We start from the raw sequence: 17460 nt of genomic DNA on the forward strand, positions 1-17460 counted from the left end.
TGCAAACCCTTCAATCTGAGTCATTATAGCCCCGGGGCAGTAATGGTATACAGTTACACCGCCAATACTCTGTAATAAAGTTTCCTTTAGAGGTAAATACCAATGCAGGAGTGTTGTGGGTCCACATTAAATGTCCCTGGTTAGATGCTGAGAGGCATAACTATACAGTTTACAAGTTTACATTATCATAGAATCCCTTTTAAAACATCAGAGTGGCTTATTTCAACCATGCAAGGGGTTAACAAGGTGAAAGCAGTCTGCATGCTGCTGTATCATATGTCATATTCCCCAAATCACAGTAACAAAGACTCCCCCCTCGCCCCTGAAGGCTGGATTTCTTTCTACAGTGTTGTTAGGGTCATAGCTCCCGCCCACCGAGGCATCTGATTGGACGATGGCGCTGCTGGAATATTCAATCAGACACCTTGCTGTGGGCTGTGATTGGACACAGCCGGTGCAGTTATGTTAATGAGCACCTGGTGGCTGAGGCTGCTGCTGCGGGGGGATCAGATCCAGAGAGGCGGCCGAGAGGAACAGGGGACCCCAGTCGGTTTCTCGCTATCATTTTTTAATATCACCCTTATTGTCGACAAGTTTTACAACTATTTACCCCAAAGAGAGGGGAGTAAAAGTCAAGCTGCGGGTTTAATTCCAGCCGGATATTTTGTTGTTTTCCGTGTTTTACTCACCACACAGAGGTCGTTCACTGAGCGCAACAACTGTTCCCGTGTGGATTATTCAGTGGACGTGTGTTGTTGAGGACAAAACACAGCTTTGCTACCACTAACAAAGACTTCATTTGAAAGTTTGGACTGCTATCAACGCACACTTCTCCGTGTCTTTTTAGGTAAGTCCTGCAAACTCCTTTTTAAAAACGCGTCTTCTGCGCGCACTTTACTCCTTAATAAGCGGCTATAATAATATTGCAGCGGATATTTCCAGCTGCCTGCCTGCGTGTGTGCGTGTGCGTGTGCGTGTGTATGTGGCTTGGCGTCTAAAAGTCTCGGTTCAAGGCGGGCACGGAGCTCTGGACGCCGGCCACGGGCTGCTGGGAAGCGCCTATGAGGTGTAAGTTTTGCCCCGGGGTCTCCGCACGTTTTTCGTGGAAGATGCATAGTGGCATTAACCGACTGCGTAGCTGAAATATTGCCACAGTGTACATCATGAGCTACAATCGGTTCAAACATCTTGCTAAATGTGGGTTCTTGGCAGCAGAGAAGACATAATTCAGAGTGTGTGCCAAGGCTATTGCTTTCACACGTTTATCTTCAAAATAGACTTTTATTTCTTCTATCCTGCCTGTCATCAATTCCAGTTTTTACCCACTGCCTCCCGCAATAATATGGGTTTGGTTAAGTTGGTACCAGTCATGCATTTCTTTGCAGTCTGCTGAATTCATTTCTTTACATTGCACCTCATACACACAGAAACCTCACAAGTCAAACAAAAGTAATTCCTCTAGGCTTTAAAACTGCAGCAGGCTTGATGAATGGGGTCAGTTAAAAGTGTCATGTTTGGACCTCCATGCAATCCAGGTGGTGGTCATCACACCCATCATTAACCCATTGACCTCTCAGCACTGCAGGTGACCTCAAATTGCTCCGGTTTCGCTCACCTCTGGAAGTTTTTTTCTCTGGGGAGCTAATCATTCGGCACAACCAAATCTAATATCATGTCTGGATGCTGCAGACGAGAACCTGTGTTGATAACAGAACACCTTTTCTAACCTCTTGAGAGGAGCTGCCCGAAAAGGTTGGACTTTGAACTGAATACAGATTTTGTTTCTTTTATGAGCCAGAAGACAGCTTAGGGGAGAATAAATCAATCATGTGGTTAATAAATGATTCCCATTTCTCTGTGAACTGGCTGGCTTAGGAATCAAGAAAAAGTTATGCTCATAAACTGCAGATATTCAGCCTTAGTTTGTTTGTGTTCGGCAGAAAGCGACAGGTGAAAATGTGGGAGGAATTGCGTGTTTCTGTTGAAGGCTGGTTACCGTGTGTTGTGCATGACCTGAGCATTTGCAGAGAGGCGGAGGTGGCCTGATGGAGGAGTTTCAATGGGTGTGCTGTCACCTTTCCCACCATTTGAAATCTGTAGTGGCTAGTTTGATGGTCGGAGCATGCAGTCCAGATGAGGTGAAGCTTTGTTACAATGTTGGGAGGAGGAGGAGGAGGAGGAGGAGGTTTGGGTTCCTCTGCTATTTGCCAATAGATAGAGGCAATAAAAGGCAACTCTCCTCATCCCTCCCTCTCTGCCTCTGTAAAAGCAGGGGCATAACGTGAGGAGGAGCCCTGAGCATGGGTACACACTTTAAGTAAACAGGGCTGCTGTCTGTCTAATGGGCATCTGGCTGCTGAGGCTCCACCAGCGTCCCGCAGGAGCTATCGGCCCTGCAGAGCTGCTTTTTATCAGCTGTGCAGTCCAGCAGAGGAGAATATATTAAATAGTTGTATAGACCTGTTATGTGAGTATATTTGTGCATGCACGAACCTTTGTTTTGACTGACTTGTCCTGGCTGGCTTAGGAGAAAATGACGTTAATTGCACAATGTGATTTGTGGAGAATTATGTACGCAGAAAAGTAATTTGTCTGACAGTGTCTGTGGGAAATGGGTGTTTTTCATTAGACATTTAGAAGACGTTGCATCCCAAGTCTTTGTAAGATGCTTGTTTATGTACAAAACAAATGAGCAAGATTTGTCTTAAAGTTTCGCATTAGTGCTGCCGTTTAGTGACTGAGAACAACCCAGATGCATGCCTTTGTGCAAGAACACACACACACAGACGGATTAGGATTTGTCTCCTCGATGGGAGCACTGCTTTGTGGTCTGGTTGATCATTGACCTCCGTCTGTTGTCCTTTATATGCCTGACTGTTTTGGTGACAGCGGTGCTTTGTGACTTCTTTCTTTGTGTTTCTGGTTGTTGACCACTCTGAAAAGGCTTCTTGCAGGTGGATACACATCAGAAACCCAGAGGTAGTTCCTGCACAAAAAACTGAACAGCTTGTTTTGCACAGTTGCCCAATCTTAAAACCACATGAAAGAGCACAATGATGATAATGGTGTTTTCCTTAGATAAGAACTGCCTTTTTGTGCAACTTTTTCCCATGACAATAATGTATTATTAGGCAGGAACTCCACAAGAGTCTGTGTTTGCTCATAATTGGCTCCCGAAAGACCTAACAGCGAGGCCAGCGGAAGAATTTATTTAAGTGCAAGTACACGACACGGTTTCTCGCCTCCACAGTCCCCTGCAAATGGGAAATGAAACCAATTGAAGGCAGGACTCAACTGTGTACGCTTAACCAATTTCCCTTATGTCTAGACAGCTGGATTTTTCAATTGCATTTGCCCTACGTGTGGTCACATGCAGAGCACAGAATGTTAGAGAAACAAATTCATTGAATAATGGGCGGTGACACTTCAAAGCCAGATCAGGGGTGTTCAGGAGTTGTCAGTAAAGCTCTCAAATCGCTAATGAAATCTCTAGAGTCCTACCTCGTTTCAGATCAGACCTCCATCCCACTCTGACTTCCACCATACCTTTGATCCTGTAATTGATCACTCAGGCATTCTGTCTCTCTTTCTACATCTGACGTGGAGCGCACATTCTCCCGCTTCATCTTCTATCTCTCCGTTCCCTTTGAAGCAGCACTAGATGTTTCATTCATCCTCCTCCCCCTGCTCATCCATCTCACCCTCAGCCTCCCTTCTCCTATCGTCCCTGTGATGCTCCTCATTTATCTGTTTGCTCTCTCGTCCAAGGTGGCCTCCTTAGATAAGCCTTGTTGCTCCTGAGATGTAAGCAAACTGGGGGTATATCCTGTTCTGGCTTCAGGGGGTTTCTTCAAAGAGTTATCTCATCAATTTATCTCAGGAGGACCTTGGCTTGATGCCCTTTAACCACTCAGGAACCTGCAGAAATTCCTCTGCATTTCCCAAAGTAGCAGATTTGAGATGTGCTAATGTATGTATATGATATATTTCATTAGGATGAAAGTATAAATAATGTATACGTTGGAAAGTAACACCTCCCTTATGGGTAACTTCTCAACTTTATTACATGTTTTATGACTCATAAATAGTCAAATACTCTCATTAAAGAGTGCTCCTGATTAAGCATCATCCTCTCTTAATACTGTCTGACTTTTAAATCAAATTGAAGCGCAAGAAACTGTTTGGTTTTTTTCCATGCATTTTTCACCTCTTGCAATCCAGGCGTATATATTACCCACAATCCATCTAGACCATGAAAGGTTCCCTAAGAGAGTTAGAGGTTTGGGTGTGTTACGGCAGTAGCTCCTCATGTAGCCTCAAGCATTGATGAGGATCAGTGTCCCCTTGGCGCTGCACAAGTCTTTATAAAACGTTTCTTTAGTTTAGCAGTTTTTCTGGAACACACTTTGATGTGTACATGTGGAGGAACTCCCCTTTTTTAAAATCACATGATGTAAAGTTGATGATCTAATGGCTAAAGGTTGCTGATGCTGAATCCAACTGTGAATCATACATCGCTCCAAAACTGGCATCTGAGTTTATCGCTTCTGGAAAAACTTGACTAACCCTCTGAAGATGGAAACTCTCTCCAACTTGAAAGCCAGCATGCACTCTGTTCTATCACTGTTCCTTTCTTTCTTCAGTTTTTTTTTTCATCTCTGTTCAACACCTCACACTGTGGTGTTGTTTTCATCCCGAGTTGCTAGCACCCACCGTGCCGCTCAGTATTTCACTTATAATTACTAATGGCTCCTGGCAAAGTAAGTGCTTTTGAAACCGTGTCGAAGCATAGGAGAAAATTGTGTTCAACATCAAAGGTGGACCTCTTTTCTTTTTTATAACTCTTATGTCGTCTGATGTATTTGAATACGTCCGCGCTGAGTGGGGCGGACTCATCTGTGTTTCCCGCCCAGGGGTTCGCAGGGCATATTAGCACCAGGAAACTGTTGTGTGATGTGTAATTTAGCTAGGAGGAGGAGGAGGAGGACTTCAGTGTGGTAGGTATCTGCCTGCTGTGCCTCAGGCTTTAAACAGTGTGTGTGAATAGAGTCTTAGCAAAACCCAGACTTTATACGAATCAGGTCACAGCACTTTTTGTATCCAAATCTGGTGTATTTTGTTTTCGCCCCCCTGCAGTAGCCTCTGAAATATGTTCTTCCCTTCTCAGCATTAGAAAAGACAAGTTGTTGTTGAGGGCAGGGTTTGAATCAGACTGTTTTTTCTCACTTTGACTTAAAATGCTAAGACTCGCTGAACTCATTCCTGTCAGACCTGGCCTCTCTAGTTCCCTTCTCCTGTTCCCTCTTTGTGTTGCAATCGCAGCTCAACGGATGAATAATTCCCTTCCTCCTGCGGGCAAAGAGTTGCTTTTGTCCCACGCCTGCTCTGTCACGAGACTCTCTTCAGTCGGTAACTGGAGGGAGTTTTCCTCCACCACGGTATTCTCCTGTCCGTCTGTCTGTCCTTCCTGTATCTCTGTCTGCAGGCCAGTTTCTCTCTGCCCATTGTGAGAATAGCACTCCGCTGTCACATACCTCTCCTTTCTCCTTTCACCCAATCGTCCCCTTCTGCTTCTGACTTGTTCTCTGACAGGTGGCAGAGAGACTGTGCGAATTGAATTTTGGGGAATTGGGCTGCGGCTTGCCGTCACAATGGAGCCTTAGAACGACCTAGGTGACGGCCTTGGTGTCAAACCAGAACCAGCCCTATACACCCTGCTGTCAAATTAAAATGCTAATGCTGCCACATATCTGCTAGACTCTCATTATACTTTTCACAGCCACACTTTAAGGCCAAACTCAGAACTAATTTTCCCCAGCGGAAGCAGTGAAGGCTTGTTTTCATACAGAAGCATGAAACTAACTTCTAACCTTCAGTGCAGGAGGTGAGAAAGGCCTTTTCATTAAGTCCCTTTCACTAGCAAAAGTGAAATGCCTCTCCTTTCATTCCAGATGCTTTATACGAGAAAGATGAGCTGAGAAACTGCTAAAGTACATGTCCCGACAGGAATGAAGCTTCAAGCCCTCTGAACCCAAACAGTGTTCCAGTTACTGTCAGTCACAAACCAGTTTCTAAAATAACTTCTTAGGATTTTCTTCTGCGTGTAAAGACACTTCACTTTGATTCCCACGATGCAGCTAATGAACTGCGAGCATCCCGCTGATGCCAGAGGTGCTAACAAGGCCTTTGCTTGGTGGGATTTATTTTTGGTGTCACGCTCACTGTTTTGTCACATTTCAGCTTTCACAGAAAAGCTCCTTCTCATTTACACTTGTGCGTTTGTTAAGGCAGTCCACCTCCTTACTTTTGATGTGCCTGATCAAGCTTTCTTCCTTTGCTGATGCAATATCTGAGCGCTGTAGCTATAATTAAATAAAAACCTCATCCGGAGTAATTAGTGTTTGTACTTCAGGCATGTATACAGAGAGGATCTACCTGGATGTGGCTTTTGTTATGTAGCTCAGGACTGATAAAAGTGAACGAAAGCAGAACAAAAACAAGCTTTAATAACATACCATTAACATCAGAACAATGTCTGGTATTCCATGTCTAACCCATTGGACATAAAGACATTGTTCGTAATAGTTTCATCACATAAACACATTTTCAAAATCCCCTTTTTATTTATTTTCATTTATCTTTTTCAGCAGGGTAACGGAAAAACCACTGGCTCATATTTCCTGAAACTTGGGGAAAGGGTGAAGAAAGGGCTAAGCAAAAACCTAAGACCATAGGAGCTGAATCACAGTGCGAATACACACCGTTTTTCACTTAAGGAAACAGCATAGGCGGAGGTCTGCTCACCTCTAGTAAAAGTTTAGTGACTGTTTGTTTTGACCAGAGCATTTTACAGTGAAATAAACATAAACTGTTAGTCCTTTCTGATGATCTGGATTATAAAAACACTGTAGATAAGTTCTTATATTTTGCATCATTTTATTATTACTTAAATGTGTGCAAATAGGAGCTGATATATCTTTCTGTCTTTACCAGGGACATTTGAATGGTCTACAACAAACACCTATGACCAAACAGACTCTTAAACAATCCGCTTTTTTTGTGTTTTGCAACCATGTTCTTTTGAAGGCGTTGTGGTCGTACATATACTATGTGAATCATCAACATATTGTATATTGTTTTTTAGATGTATTTAGGGTCTAGATGTGTGTATTCCAGCCAACCAATCACCTTCTCCCATGATGTTTCTCGACCACTTTAACGCCTAACAGAAGAGGACCAAAAACATAAACACCACGCTTGGCTAGCTCGTTTTAATGCCTCGTCCCCACACTCACAAATGGGTTTGTGAGGCTGCTGTGGATGAAGGCATTCTTCGTTTGCCAGACAACGTGTGGTAATCACTCATCATTTGCCTCTGTCCGCCATGCTGATATGTTGCAGTCGGTAGGGCCAAGAAGACCTGCGTCCAAGTAGAAAGCAGGCTGGGAAAATGGACAAGATGGAAGTGTACCTCTTTAGTTATGATTGATATCAGCTGTGTGAAGCTGCATGCTAATGAACCCGACTTTATTACATCCATTTTTTACCGCGTTCGCATTAGCCTCAAGACTTGGGTCCTGAGCGCTCGGGCTAAACTAATTCTGGGCTTAGCTTGAGACTTTGATGTGTTATGAGGTGAGTTGCTTTGTCTCTGTCACTGGGTGAGTGTGTTTTGAATTTGGTATTTTTTAGGGTAAAAGCTGAGCTGTCTAAATGACTAACACGGTGTTCAGCACAACTCAACTACCCCTCTTTTACAATCCCCTTACCATGCTTCCTTTGGTGATTCACCAGCTCCTCCACTCATCCTTTAATGTCATGCCTCACTTTCTCTTTTCTTGTTGCTTCGGCTTAATTTGTTTTTATGACTCGACCACCGTTTCCTGCAGCTCTCATTACCTTGTTAAAGTGACTCATCCATTCATCCCTGGTGCTTCCTCAGCTGAAACTCAGGAAGTCCAGCAGTGACTTGCACTTCCTTGTATAGATGAATATTGTGACGCATAACTGTAAAATTCAATGGCCAATGAAAGACCAATAGGAGGGCGAATCATCCAACCTCAGCTTCCTGACACATTGGTGATGTCAGTGAAGGTAATTATTAGAAGAGCATCGTGTGTATTTTCAGTTTTACAGCAAATGTTTCCATCCCCAATGACTAAGGGGCGTAAATGTGAATGCGTCCTTTCCTAAATTGAAGGACTGGCTGATATTTATATATTTAACCAAAGTAAGCTGAAGGGAATTCTTTCAAGATGAGGAAAGTATTACATATTTGTGCCCTTCGAATGGGCCTTCGGTAAAAACAAGGAAGCTTTGGCCCTGCAGGGATTCACTCACACCACCCCTGAGTCCCAAAGAAACCAGACTATTTACAGGAACGCCGTTCAGTGACCTTGTTTCTGCGACTTGCACGGCCCCACTCTCAACCTTCCAAGTGAAGTGAAGCTTGAAGATTAATTTGTGTTTCCTTCAATCCCGGCCTCAGAGGGTGGTGCTGCGTATGACCTCACCGGTGTCCTCGCACTCTGACGGAAACCCAAAACAAAAGCTCGCTACGTTCTGTCTCCCAGCGGCCATTAGTCATGTCTCAGCGAGGCAGCACGTTACTCTATCTTGCTGTGATTGGAGACTTCACACAATGAATGGTCTTTGTGTGGACAAGAGAGACATTACGGAGTACGAGACGAGGCTTAGGAGTAGGGCTGCCCTCGCTAAAGAATTTTCTAGTTGACTAGTAGTCGTCAATTCAGGCGATTAGTCGACTAATCGTCATATTATGAGTTATATAAAAATAAATGTAACTTATAAATAAATACTACACTGTATACAGCGCCAAATATGTTCATCGGCAAAAATCCATCCACACATTACGCCCTGTTCATGAAATGAAAGCTTGAATTTATTGTTTTCTGAGCTCAGACTCACAATGATTATATATTATAGGTTTATATGTGTTGATACAAAGCTAGGCTACTGCCTGACTCACTGCTGCTGCTTTCCTCCAAGTCTGAGGAAGGAACTCACGTTGTCGGGGAAGATAAAGCTCCGAGTTTTGTTATGATGGCGCGGATACGGAGGCACCTTTTTTTCCCAGCGAGTTTGCATGTCACCATTTAGGGCTCGTCCCTAACATGCTCAAAAGGATCGCACTCTTGGGATATCCCACCTGACAAAATAACTTAAGGACCAGGCACAGCTCTGAATGAGGTCTGAGGGGGTTTTCGACTGACGCACCTGCAGCGCGCAGAGGGACCTTTTTTTTTTTTTTTTTTGACTAACCAGTCACTGAAAAAATTAGTCGACGAATATTTTTTCCGCAGACTAACGATTAGTCGACTAATGGGGGGCAGCCCTACCTAAAAGTCATTCATTTTCTATAACTGCTGGTCATAAATTACAATTTGGTCACATTGAGTACGTTGTACATATTTAAAGTAAACAGTAGGGTATGTTTTAACAGGACTAACAGCAGTGCTCGAATTACGTGGGAGCCAGAGGGAGCCGAGCTCCCATAGAGTGATGACTGGCTCCCATGAAAGCAACAAAGTCAAATTTTTGAGGGGGTCTCTCATATCTGAAGGTGTCTGCCATATATTGCATTGTAATTTAATCGTAAACAACACTCATTATCCATCCCTTTGCGGTCTCCAACCATTAAAGACGTTACATTAAAATAGGCTAATACCGGACGTGCTTATACGCTCAAGAGCGCAGCATACTGCACTTCACCACCACACCACTAGGCTACGTGAGCAAACTGGATAAGATCGATTTGACAGCACTCGCAAGTCCGAAGAAGTCACATAAAAATGTGCTTTTGAGGTAAAGACCAACAACACATCTTAAATTTAAATGTAATTGCCAGTTATGCTGCCGAAAAAAAGGCCACAAATTCATATTCGGCCCTGACCAGTTTCGGTTTTACCACTAAAAAAACAAAAATAGTTGCAGATTTAGAATCAGAAAATGGCCTAGCAACAGCTAGTTCTAGCCAGGCGCCTAACTCTACTGAGCCAGAGGACGTTGTGGCTACAACCAGTCATCATGATGTTTTAGCTGGGACACTTACCAATGACGATGAGGACGTTGAGGACAGTGCTCGAATTATGTTTTTGTCTTCAAGGGGGTCTCTCTATTTTATAAAAACAAGTTGGACTCCCCGCCCCCCCCCCCCCCCCCCATAACCTAACATGTCAATTAAATAGCCGCGAATAGGTGCGAATGGCGCTTTTGCGCACGGTAGACACAACTTACACACGTAACACACGCACAACACAACAGACAGATTTTTTGGGGTTTGTTTTACAGAAATCGGTTCCATTTAATTTAAACATATTATTGATTGTCCATATTTCATTCCAATATCGCAATACATACAAATACATAGATTAAACATATTCTTTTGAATTTCAGTTTAGCTAGACTGTGAACTTATGCATTATGTAGCCTATATTGGCTTTGTCAAACAACATAGAAGAAAGCGCAACTTCAACAGACATTCTCAGCACTTGTCAAATCATGTAACCCAATGAACGCATATATAGACAAAACACTCGCATCATGTAGGCCTAACAATTCAGTTCGATGCTCTGATCATGTTTGACCGTGTTGGGCTTTACGGAAATAGATTAAACATATTCTTTTGAATTTCAGTTTAGGGACAGGCTAGACTGTGAACTGTTATGCATTATGTAGCCTATGGCTTTGTCAAACAACATAGAAGAAAGCACAAGTTCAACAGCAAACATGACATTCTCAGGACTTGTCAAATAATGTAACCCAATGAACGCATATATAGACAAAACTCACCCATCATGTAACAATTCAGTTCGATGCTCTGATCATGTTTGTTGGGCTTTACGGAGACAAAAGAGACCAAACTGCCCTGCTCTCAGCTGGCTGGGGCCTGCGCCCAGGAATCCATGATGCTGATGTCCGGTGGCCACTCTTAATCCATGAGTGGACAAACGGCACGGGGTTGAATTTCTCAATAGGAGGTCCATTCAAGTCAATGAATAGCAGGGCAGTGAGGCTCGCTGCACGCAGTCCGTTCCTAGTTTTATCGTCTGTGTCATTGCAAGCCGAGAAACCCCTCTCACACTCCGCTGAGGTCGGGAGTATAGTGCGGCATGCGACGATAAGTTTCTTAAGAGTATTCCCCTGAGAACCTTGAAGCTTCCAATCTCGGAATTCCTCGATAGCCTCGGTAGAAGATTCACAGAGGAGTTTTGCGAATCTCCCCACTTCGCGCTCTCCAAATAGCATTAGGTCTGACCTCTCTGCAGGCCAAAAGTGCTGATCTAGAGGCTTGAGCATGGCAATAAGTTCACTGTCAGGAAGACGTGATCTGAGATTATCAAGGATGGACTGATAAAACTGGGGTTTATTAATCTTAGGCTGCGTTTCCCTAAGCACAACGCCTTTGAACCGACCACTTGCTATGCCTGCGCGAATCTTGGATTCCGTTTTACCGGCATCTTCTTTCATAGCAGACAGTATCTCGATGGTTTGATGGATTTGTCTGCTGCCATCCACCAGAGACGTGTCCCTTCTCTGTAGTCTCAATGAGAGCCCCTGCAGTTCACGAAGCACATCTTTCATCACTGCCAAATCGGAGAGGAAGCCAGTAGATGTCAGATGCTTGAGTAGGCCACCATACTTCGCCCTCTCCACACCGTTGCGCGAGGCATCTTCGCTGGCCATTGTAAAGTGCTGTGCCAAAACAGGAAAATCTTTCACCACAGCTTTAACTGTCCGGAAACTGCTTGCCACCCACCTGATTGTGAAGACTTTGCCTATTTTTAAAATCTGCATGTTTAGTTCCCTAGCAGCATTTTCAAGCTCCCGTGCGTTTTTGGTGGATTGGTGATACAGACTATGAAGCTTTGAAATAAAAATGTCAAAATGGTTGCACCCAGCCACAGCCTTCAAAGAATCATTAACAGCTAGTTCTAATCGGTGTGCCAGGCAATGTACATCCTGCAGTTGAGGGAAGTCTTGTTTAAGTCTTTCAATGAGTCCTGTATGCCTACCGGTAAGGACAGCGGCTCCGTCTGTGGCTATGCTGATGAAGATCCTCTTAAGAAATTCTGCCTCTATCCCCACATTTTGAAGACTGTCTTTTAACGCATTGTAAAGAGATCCTGCATCTCCTTTTTCCAACTCAACAATGTCCAAAAACACGTTCTCTACGTCTCCATTACCTGTTACATCGCACCTCATGTAGATAATCATATAGGAGCGTCCATGCACAGTGCTTTCATCCAACGTTATGCTGATACGTGAGTCGAGTTTCAAGACATGGGAAACAAGTCTTCTTTTCATTTCATCTGCTATATGTTTCACAATAGCAGCACAGGAGTGATCGGAGCGGTGTGCAGGGCCCACTGTTGCACCATTAAGCTCATTAACTGTCATGATCGGCGTCATTTTGGTGTATGGCAATCTCTCTTTGGCTATAGTGTACGCCGCCCTAAATGAGCTTGATGTAACGTCGATGGCAGCCAAACTCAGCTCTACAACTTTGGTGGGCAGAACATCTTTTTGTTTTAATTCTGCTATCTCCACTGCTCTTTTATGAGCAAGGCTGTCCCGGTGCAGGTAAATCTTCTTACGTAATTGCTTTTGCAATGAGCTACTGACGGTCCCATTAACCCATGCATCCGAAAGGTGCACCCCAGTCTTTTTTTCATGGAGCAAGAGAGTTTTTGCTGCCTGGCAGGGAGCGCACCCAAGGCCACTCTCACTTGTACACAACCATGGATTTCTCTCCTTCCACGATCGCCACTGTGTGAGCCCCCAGTTCTGAGGCAGGTGGCGCAGGTGCTTCAGTTCCATATCGGTCCCGGACCCCGACCCCGTCTCCGCAGCCTCTTCTCCGTCCAATTCCTCCTCAACGTCCTCATCGTCATTGGTAAGTGTCCCAGCTAAAACATCATGATGACTGGTTGTAGCCACAACGTCCTCTGGCTCAGTAGAGTTAGGCGCCTGGCTAGAACTAGCTGTTGCTAGGCCATTTTCTGATTCTAAATCTGCAACTATTTTTGTTTTTTTAGTGGTAAAACCGAAACTGGTCAGGGCCGAATATGAATTTGTGGCCTTTTTTTCGGCAGCATAACTGGCAATTACATTTAAATTTAAGATGTGTTGTTGGTCTTTACCTCAAAAGCACATTTTTATGTGACTTCTTCGGACTTGCGAGTGCTGTCAAATCGATCTTATCCAGTTTGCTCACGTAGCCTAGTGGTGTGGTGGTGAAGTGCAGTATGCTGCGCTCTTGAGCGTATAAGCACGTCCGGTATTAGCCTATTTTAATGTAACGTCTTTAATGGTTGGAGACCGCAAAGGGATGGATAATGAGTGTTGTTTACGATTAAATTACAATGCAATATATGGCAGACACCTTCAGATATGAGAGACCCCCTCAAAAATTTGACTTTGTTGCTTTCATGGGAGCCAGTCATCACTCTATGGGAGCTCGGCTCCCTCTGGCTCCCACGTAATTCGAGCACTGGTTGAGGAGGAATTGGACGGAGAAGAGGCTGCGGAGACGGGGTCGGGGTCCGGGACCGATATGGAACTGAAGCACCTGCGCCACCTGCCTCAGAACTGGGGGCTCACACAGTGGCGATCGTGGAAGGAGAGAAATCCATGGTTGTGTACAAGTGAGAGTGGCCTTGGGTGCGCTCCCTGCCAGGCAGCAAAAACTCTCTTGCTCCATGAAAAAAAGACTGGGGTGCACCTTTCGGATGCATGGGTTAATGGGACCGTCAGTAGCTCATTGCAAAAGCAATTACGTAAGAAGATTTACCTGCACCGGGACAGCCTTGCTCATAAAAGAGCAGTGGAGATAGCAGAATTAAAACAAAAAGATGTTCTGCCCACCAAAGTTGTAGAGCTGAGTTTGGCTGCCATCGACGTTACATCAAGCTCATTTAGGGCGGCGTACACTATAGCCAAAGAGAGATTGCCATACACCAAAATGACGCCGATCATGACAGTTAATGAGCTTAATGGTGCAACAGTGGGCCCTGCACACCGCTCCGATCACTCCTGTGCTGCTATTGTGAAACATATAGCAGATGAAATGAAAAGAAGACTTGTTTCCCATGTCTTGAAACTCGACTCACGTATCAGCATAACGTTGGATGAAAGCACTGTGCATGGACGCTCCTATATGATTATCTACATGAGGTGCGATGTAACAGGTAATGGAGACGTAGAGAACGTGTTTTTGGACATTGTTGAGTTGGAAAAAGGAGATGCAGGATCTCTTTACAATGCGTTAAAAGACAGTCTTCAAAATGTGGGGATAGAGGCAGAATTTCTTAAGAGGATCTTCATCAGCATAGCCACAGACGGAGCCGCTGTCCTTACCGGTAGGCATACAGGACTCATTGAAAGACTTAAACAAGACTTCCCTCAACTGCAGGATGTACATTGCCTGGCACACCGATTAGAACTAGCTGTTAATGATTCTTTGAAGGCTGTGGCTGGGTGCAACCATTTTGACATTTTTATTTCAAAGCTTCATAGTCTGTATCACCAATCCACCAAAAACGCACGGGAGCTTGAAAATGCTGCTAGGGAACTAAACATGCAGATTTTAAAAATAGGCAAAGTCTTCACAATCAGGTGGGTGGCAAGCAGTTTCCGGACAGTTAAAGCTGTGGTGAAAGATTTTCCTGTTTTGGCACAGCACTTTACAATGGCCAGCGAAGATGCCTCGCGCAACGGTGTGGAGAGGGCGAAGTATGGTGGCCTACTCAAGCATCTGACATCTACTGGCTTCCTCTCCGATTTGGCAGTGATGAAAGATGTGCTTCGTGAACTGCAGGGGCTCTCATTGAGACTACAGAGAAGGGACACGTCTCTGGTGGATGGCAGCAGACAAATCCATCAAACCATCGAGATACTGTCTGCTATGAAAGAAGATGCCGGTAAAACGGAATCCAAGATTCGCGCAGGCATAGCAAGTGGTCGGTTCAAAGGCGTTGTGCTTAGGGAAACGCAGCCTAAGATTAATAAACCCCAGTTTTATCAGTCCATCCTTGATAATCTCAGATCACGTCTTCCTGACAGTGAACTTATTGCCATGCTCAAGCCTCTAGATCAGCACTTTTGGCCTGCAGAGAGGTCAGACCTAATGCTATTTGGAGAGCGCGAAGTGGGGAGATTCGCAAAACTCCTCTGTGAATCTTCTACCGAGGCTATCGAGGAATTCCGAGATTGGAAGCTTCAAGGTTCTCAGGGGAATACTCTTAAGAAACTTATCGTCGCATGCCGCACTATACTCCCGACCTCAGCGGAGTGTGAGAGGGGTTTCTCGGCTTGCAATGACACAGACGATAAAACTAGGAACGGACTGCGTGCAGCGAGCCTCACTGCCCTGCTATTCATTGACTTGAATGGACCTCCTATTGAGAAATTCAACCCCGTGCCGTTTGTCCACTCATGGATTAAGAGTGGCCACCGGACATCAGCATCATGGATTCCTGGGCGCAGGCCCCAGCCAGCTGAGAGCAGGGCAGTTTGGTCTCTTTTGTCTCCGTAAAGCCCAACAAACATGATCAGAGCATCGAACTGAATTGTTACATGATGGGTGAGTTTTGTCTATATATGCGTTCATTGGGTTACATTATTTGACAAGTCCTGAGAATGTCATGTTTGCTGTTGAACTTGTGCTTTCTTCTATGTTGTTTGACAAAGCCATAGGCTACATAATGCATAACAGTTCACAGTCTAGCCTGTCCCTAAACTGAAATTCAAAAGAATATGTTTAATCTATTTCCGTAAAGCCCAACACGGTCAAACATGATCAGAGCATCGAACTGAATTGTTAGGCCTACATGATGCGAGTGTTTTGTCTATATATGCGTTCATTGGGTTACATGATTTGACAAGTGCTGAGAATGTCTGTTGAAGTTGCGCTTTCTTCTATGTTGTTTGACAAAGCCAATATAGGCTACATAATGCATAAGTTCACAGTCTAGCTAAACTGAAATTCAAAAGAATATGTTTAATCTATGTATTTGTATGTATTGCGATATTGGAATGAAATATGGACAATCAATAATATGTTTAAATTAAATGGAACCGATTTCTGTAAAACAAACCCCAAAAAATCTGTCTGTTGTGTTGTGCGTGTGTTACGTGTGTAAGTTGTGTCTACCGTGCGCAAAAGCGCCATTCGCACCTATTCGCGGCTATTTAATTGACATGTTAGGTTATGGGGGGGGGGGGGGGGGGGGGGCGGGGAGTCCAACTTGTTTTTATAAAATAGAGAGACCCCCTTGAAGACAAAAACATAATTCGAGCACTGACTAACAGTCTACAGCCATGTAAGTGTCTCTGTGGCTGTGCAGTACTTAGACACAGAGTTGCTTACGGGTGAATGATATCAATAGCACACAAGGCTAACATGCTGATGATTGTTGAAAAATAATCATAGTATTGTTGATAGATATTTCAGTCTGGATGAGGTGTGAACGGTTACTTTTCCAACAAGTCTCAGCCAATTCATAGCAGTCAAATGCTTTTGTTTCCCCAAACTAATCATTGTTAAAACCATATTCAAGTTTGCCATTTTTCTGGCTTTTAATACTGACTGTTCAGCAGCTCTGTTGAGTCCTGGTTATTGATTATGTTAATGTGAAATGAAACGTGGACTAAAAAGCATGATTGTGTTTTAATGTTGGTTATTGATTACCTCTCATGTTTTAAAGTTTATTTTACCCAGCCTTAAACTAATGGCCGTCCTGAATGCAGTTAATCACAGAAAGCCGATAGTTATGATATTCTCAGGGGTGGTAAAACATACACGACTGGCAGGTAATGGACTAAAACATGCGAAACAACCTGAACAATCCTTCAGGTTGCTATGGACATTTGGACCGGCTTCATTATACAACTGGAACGCTCGGTTCCAGCTCGACGGGCTCACTACGCTAACCAGTGCCAAAGCAGTCCTGCCAGCAATCTAATTATAGAACCTCTGGCAAACTATCTTTAATGATGCAAGGGCTGCTAACTTAAAACATTTTTCTGTGTGTGTGCGCCTCTTTACTCTCTCTTTTGTCAGTTGTGTGTTCATAAGCAGCAGCTGCTCATAAGTATTCATTAGTCCCGCGTATGGATTAGCCGAGACAAAATGTGAGGGTGTAGATTGGGCTCCACACTGTGCTGCCTCCTCCAAAACACAGCGGCTCCTTCTGCCTCCCTCTGAGCGCTAACCACAGCTGTTCAACACCACTTGACTCCTCTGACAACAATGTTCTCCGGTGGCTGGGGCTACTTTTGTTCCTGCTCGCCAAGGCATTTATCGCAGTGACTTTTCTTCATCTCTCCGTGGTGTATTTGGTGTATCTCGTTCATTGGCACAACTGGGATGAGACGCTGTCGAGGATAGTGATTTGTTGCTATAACCGTGGTTCACTCTTATTGAGATCATCGTTCCTT

The 17460-nt window shown here is 44.3% G+C and overlaps 1 protein-coding gene across 5 annotated transcripts in view; it reads left to right on the forward strand.

Moving 5' to 3' along the window:
- The first annotated feature begins 510 nt into the window (after positions 1 to 510).
- The window catches only part of ddr1 (discoidin domain receptor tyrosine kinase 1), a 52446-nt gene continuing 35496 nt past the window's right edge, over positions 511 to 17460 (forward strand). For 2 of the 5 annotated variants that reach the window (XM_063878266.1, XM_063878269.1), the window contains exon 1: positions 2350 to 2467. In XM_063878266.1, the coding sequence (XP_063734336.1) occupies positions 2466 to 2467 (2 nt within the window). In that variant the 5' untranslated portion in view covers positions 2350 to 2465. Of the gene's footprint in view, positions 848 to 2349; positions 2468 to 17460 lie in introns of those variants that run through there. The other 3 variants (XM_063878264.1, XM_063878267.1, XM_063878268.1) reach the window with 2 other exon arrangements.

This window comes from Eleginops maclovinus, chromosome 3 (genome assembly GCF_036324505.1).
Source record: "Eleginops maclovinus isolate JMC-PN-2008 ecotype Puerto Natales chromosome 3, JC_Emac_rtc_rv5, whole genome shotgun sequence".
Lineage (NCBI taxonomy): Eukaryota > Metazoa > Chordata > Actinopteri > Perciformes > Eleginopidae > Eleginops > Eleginops maclovinus.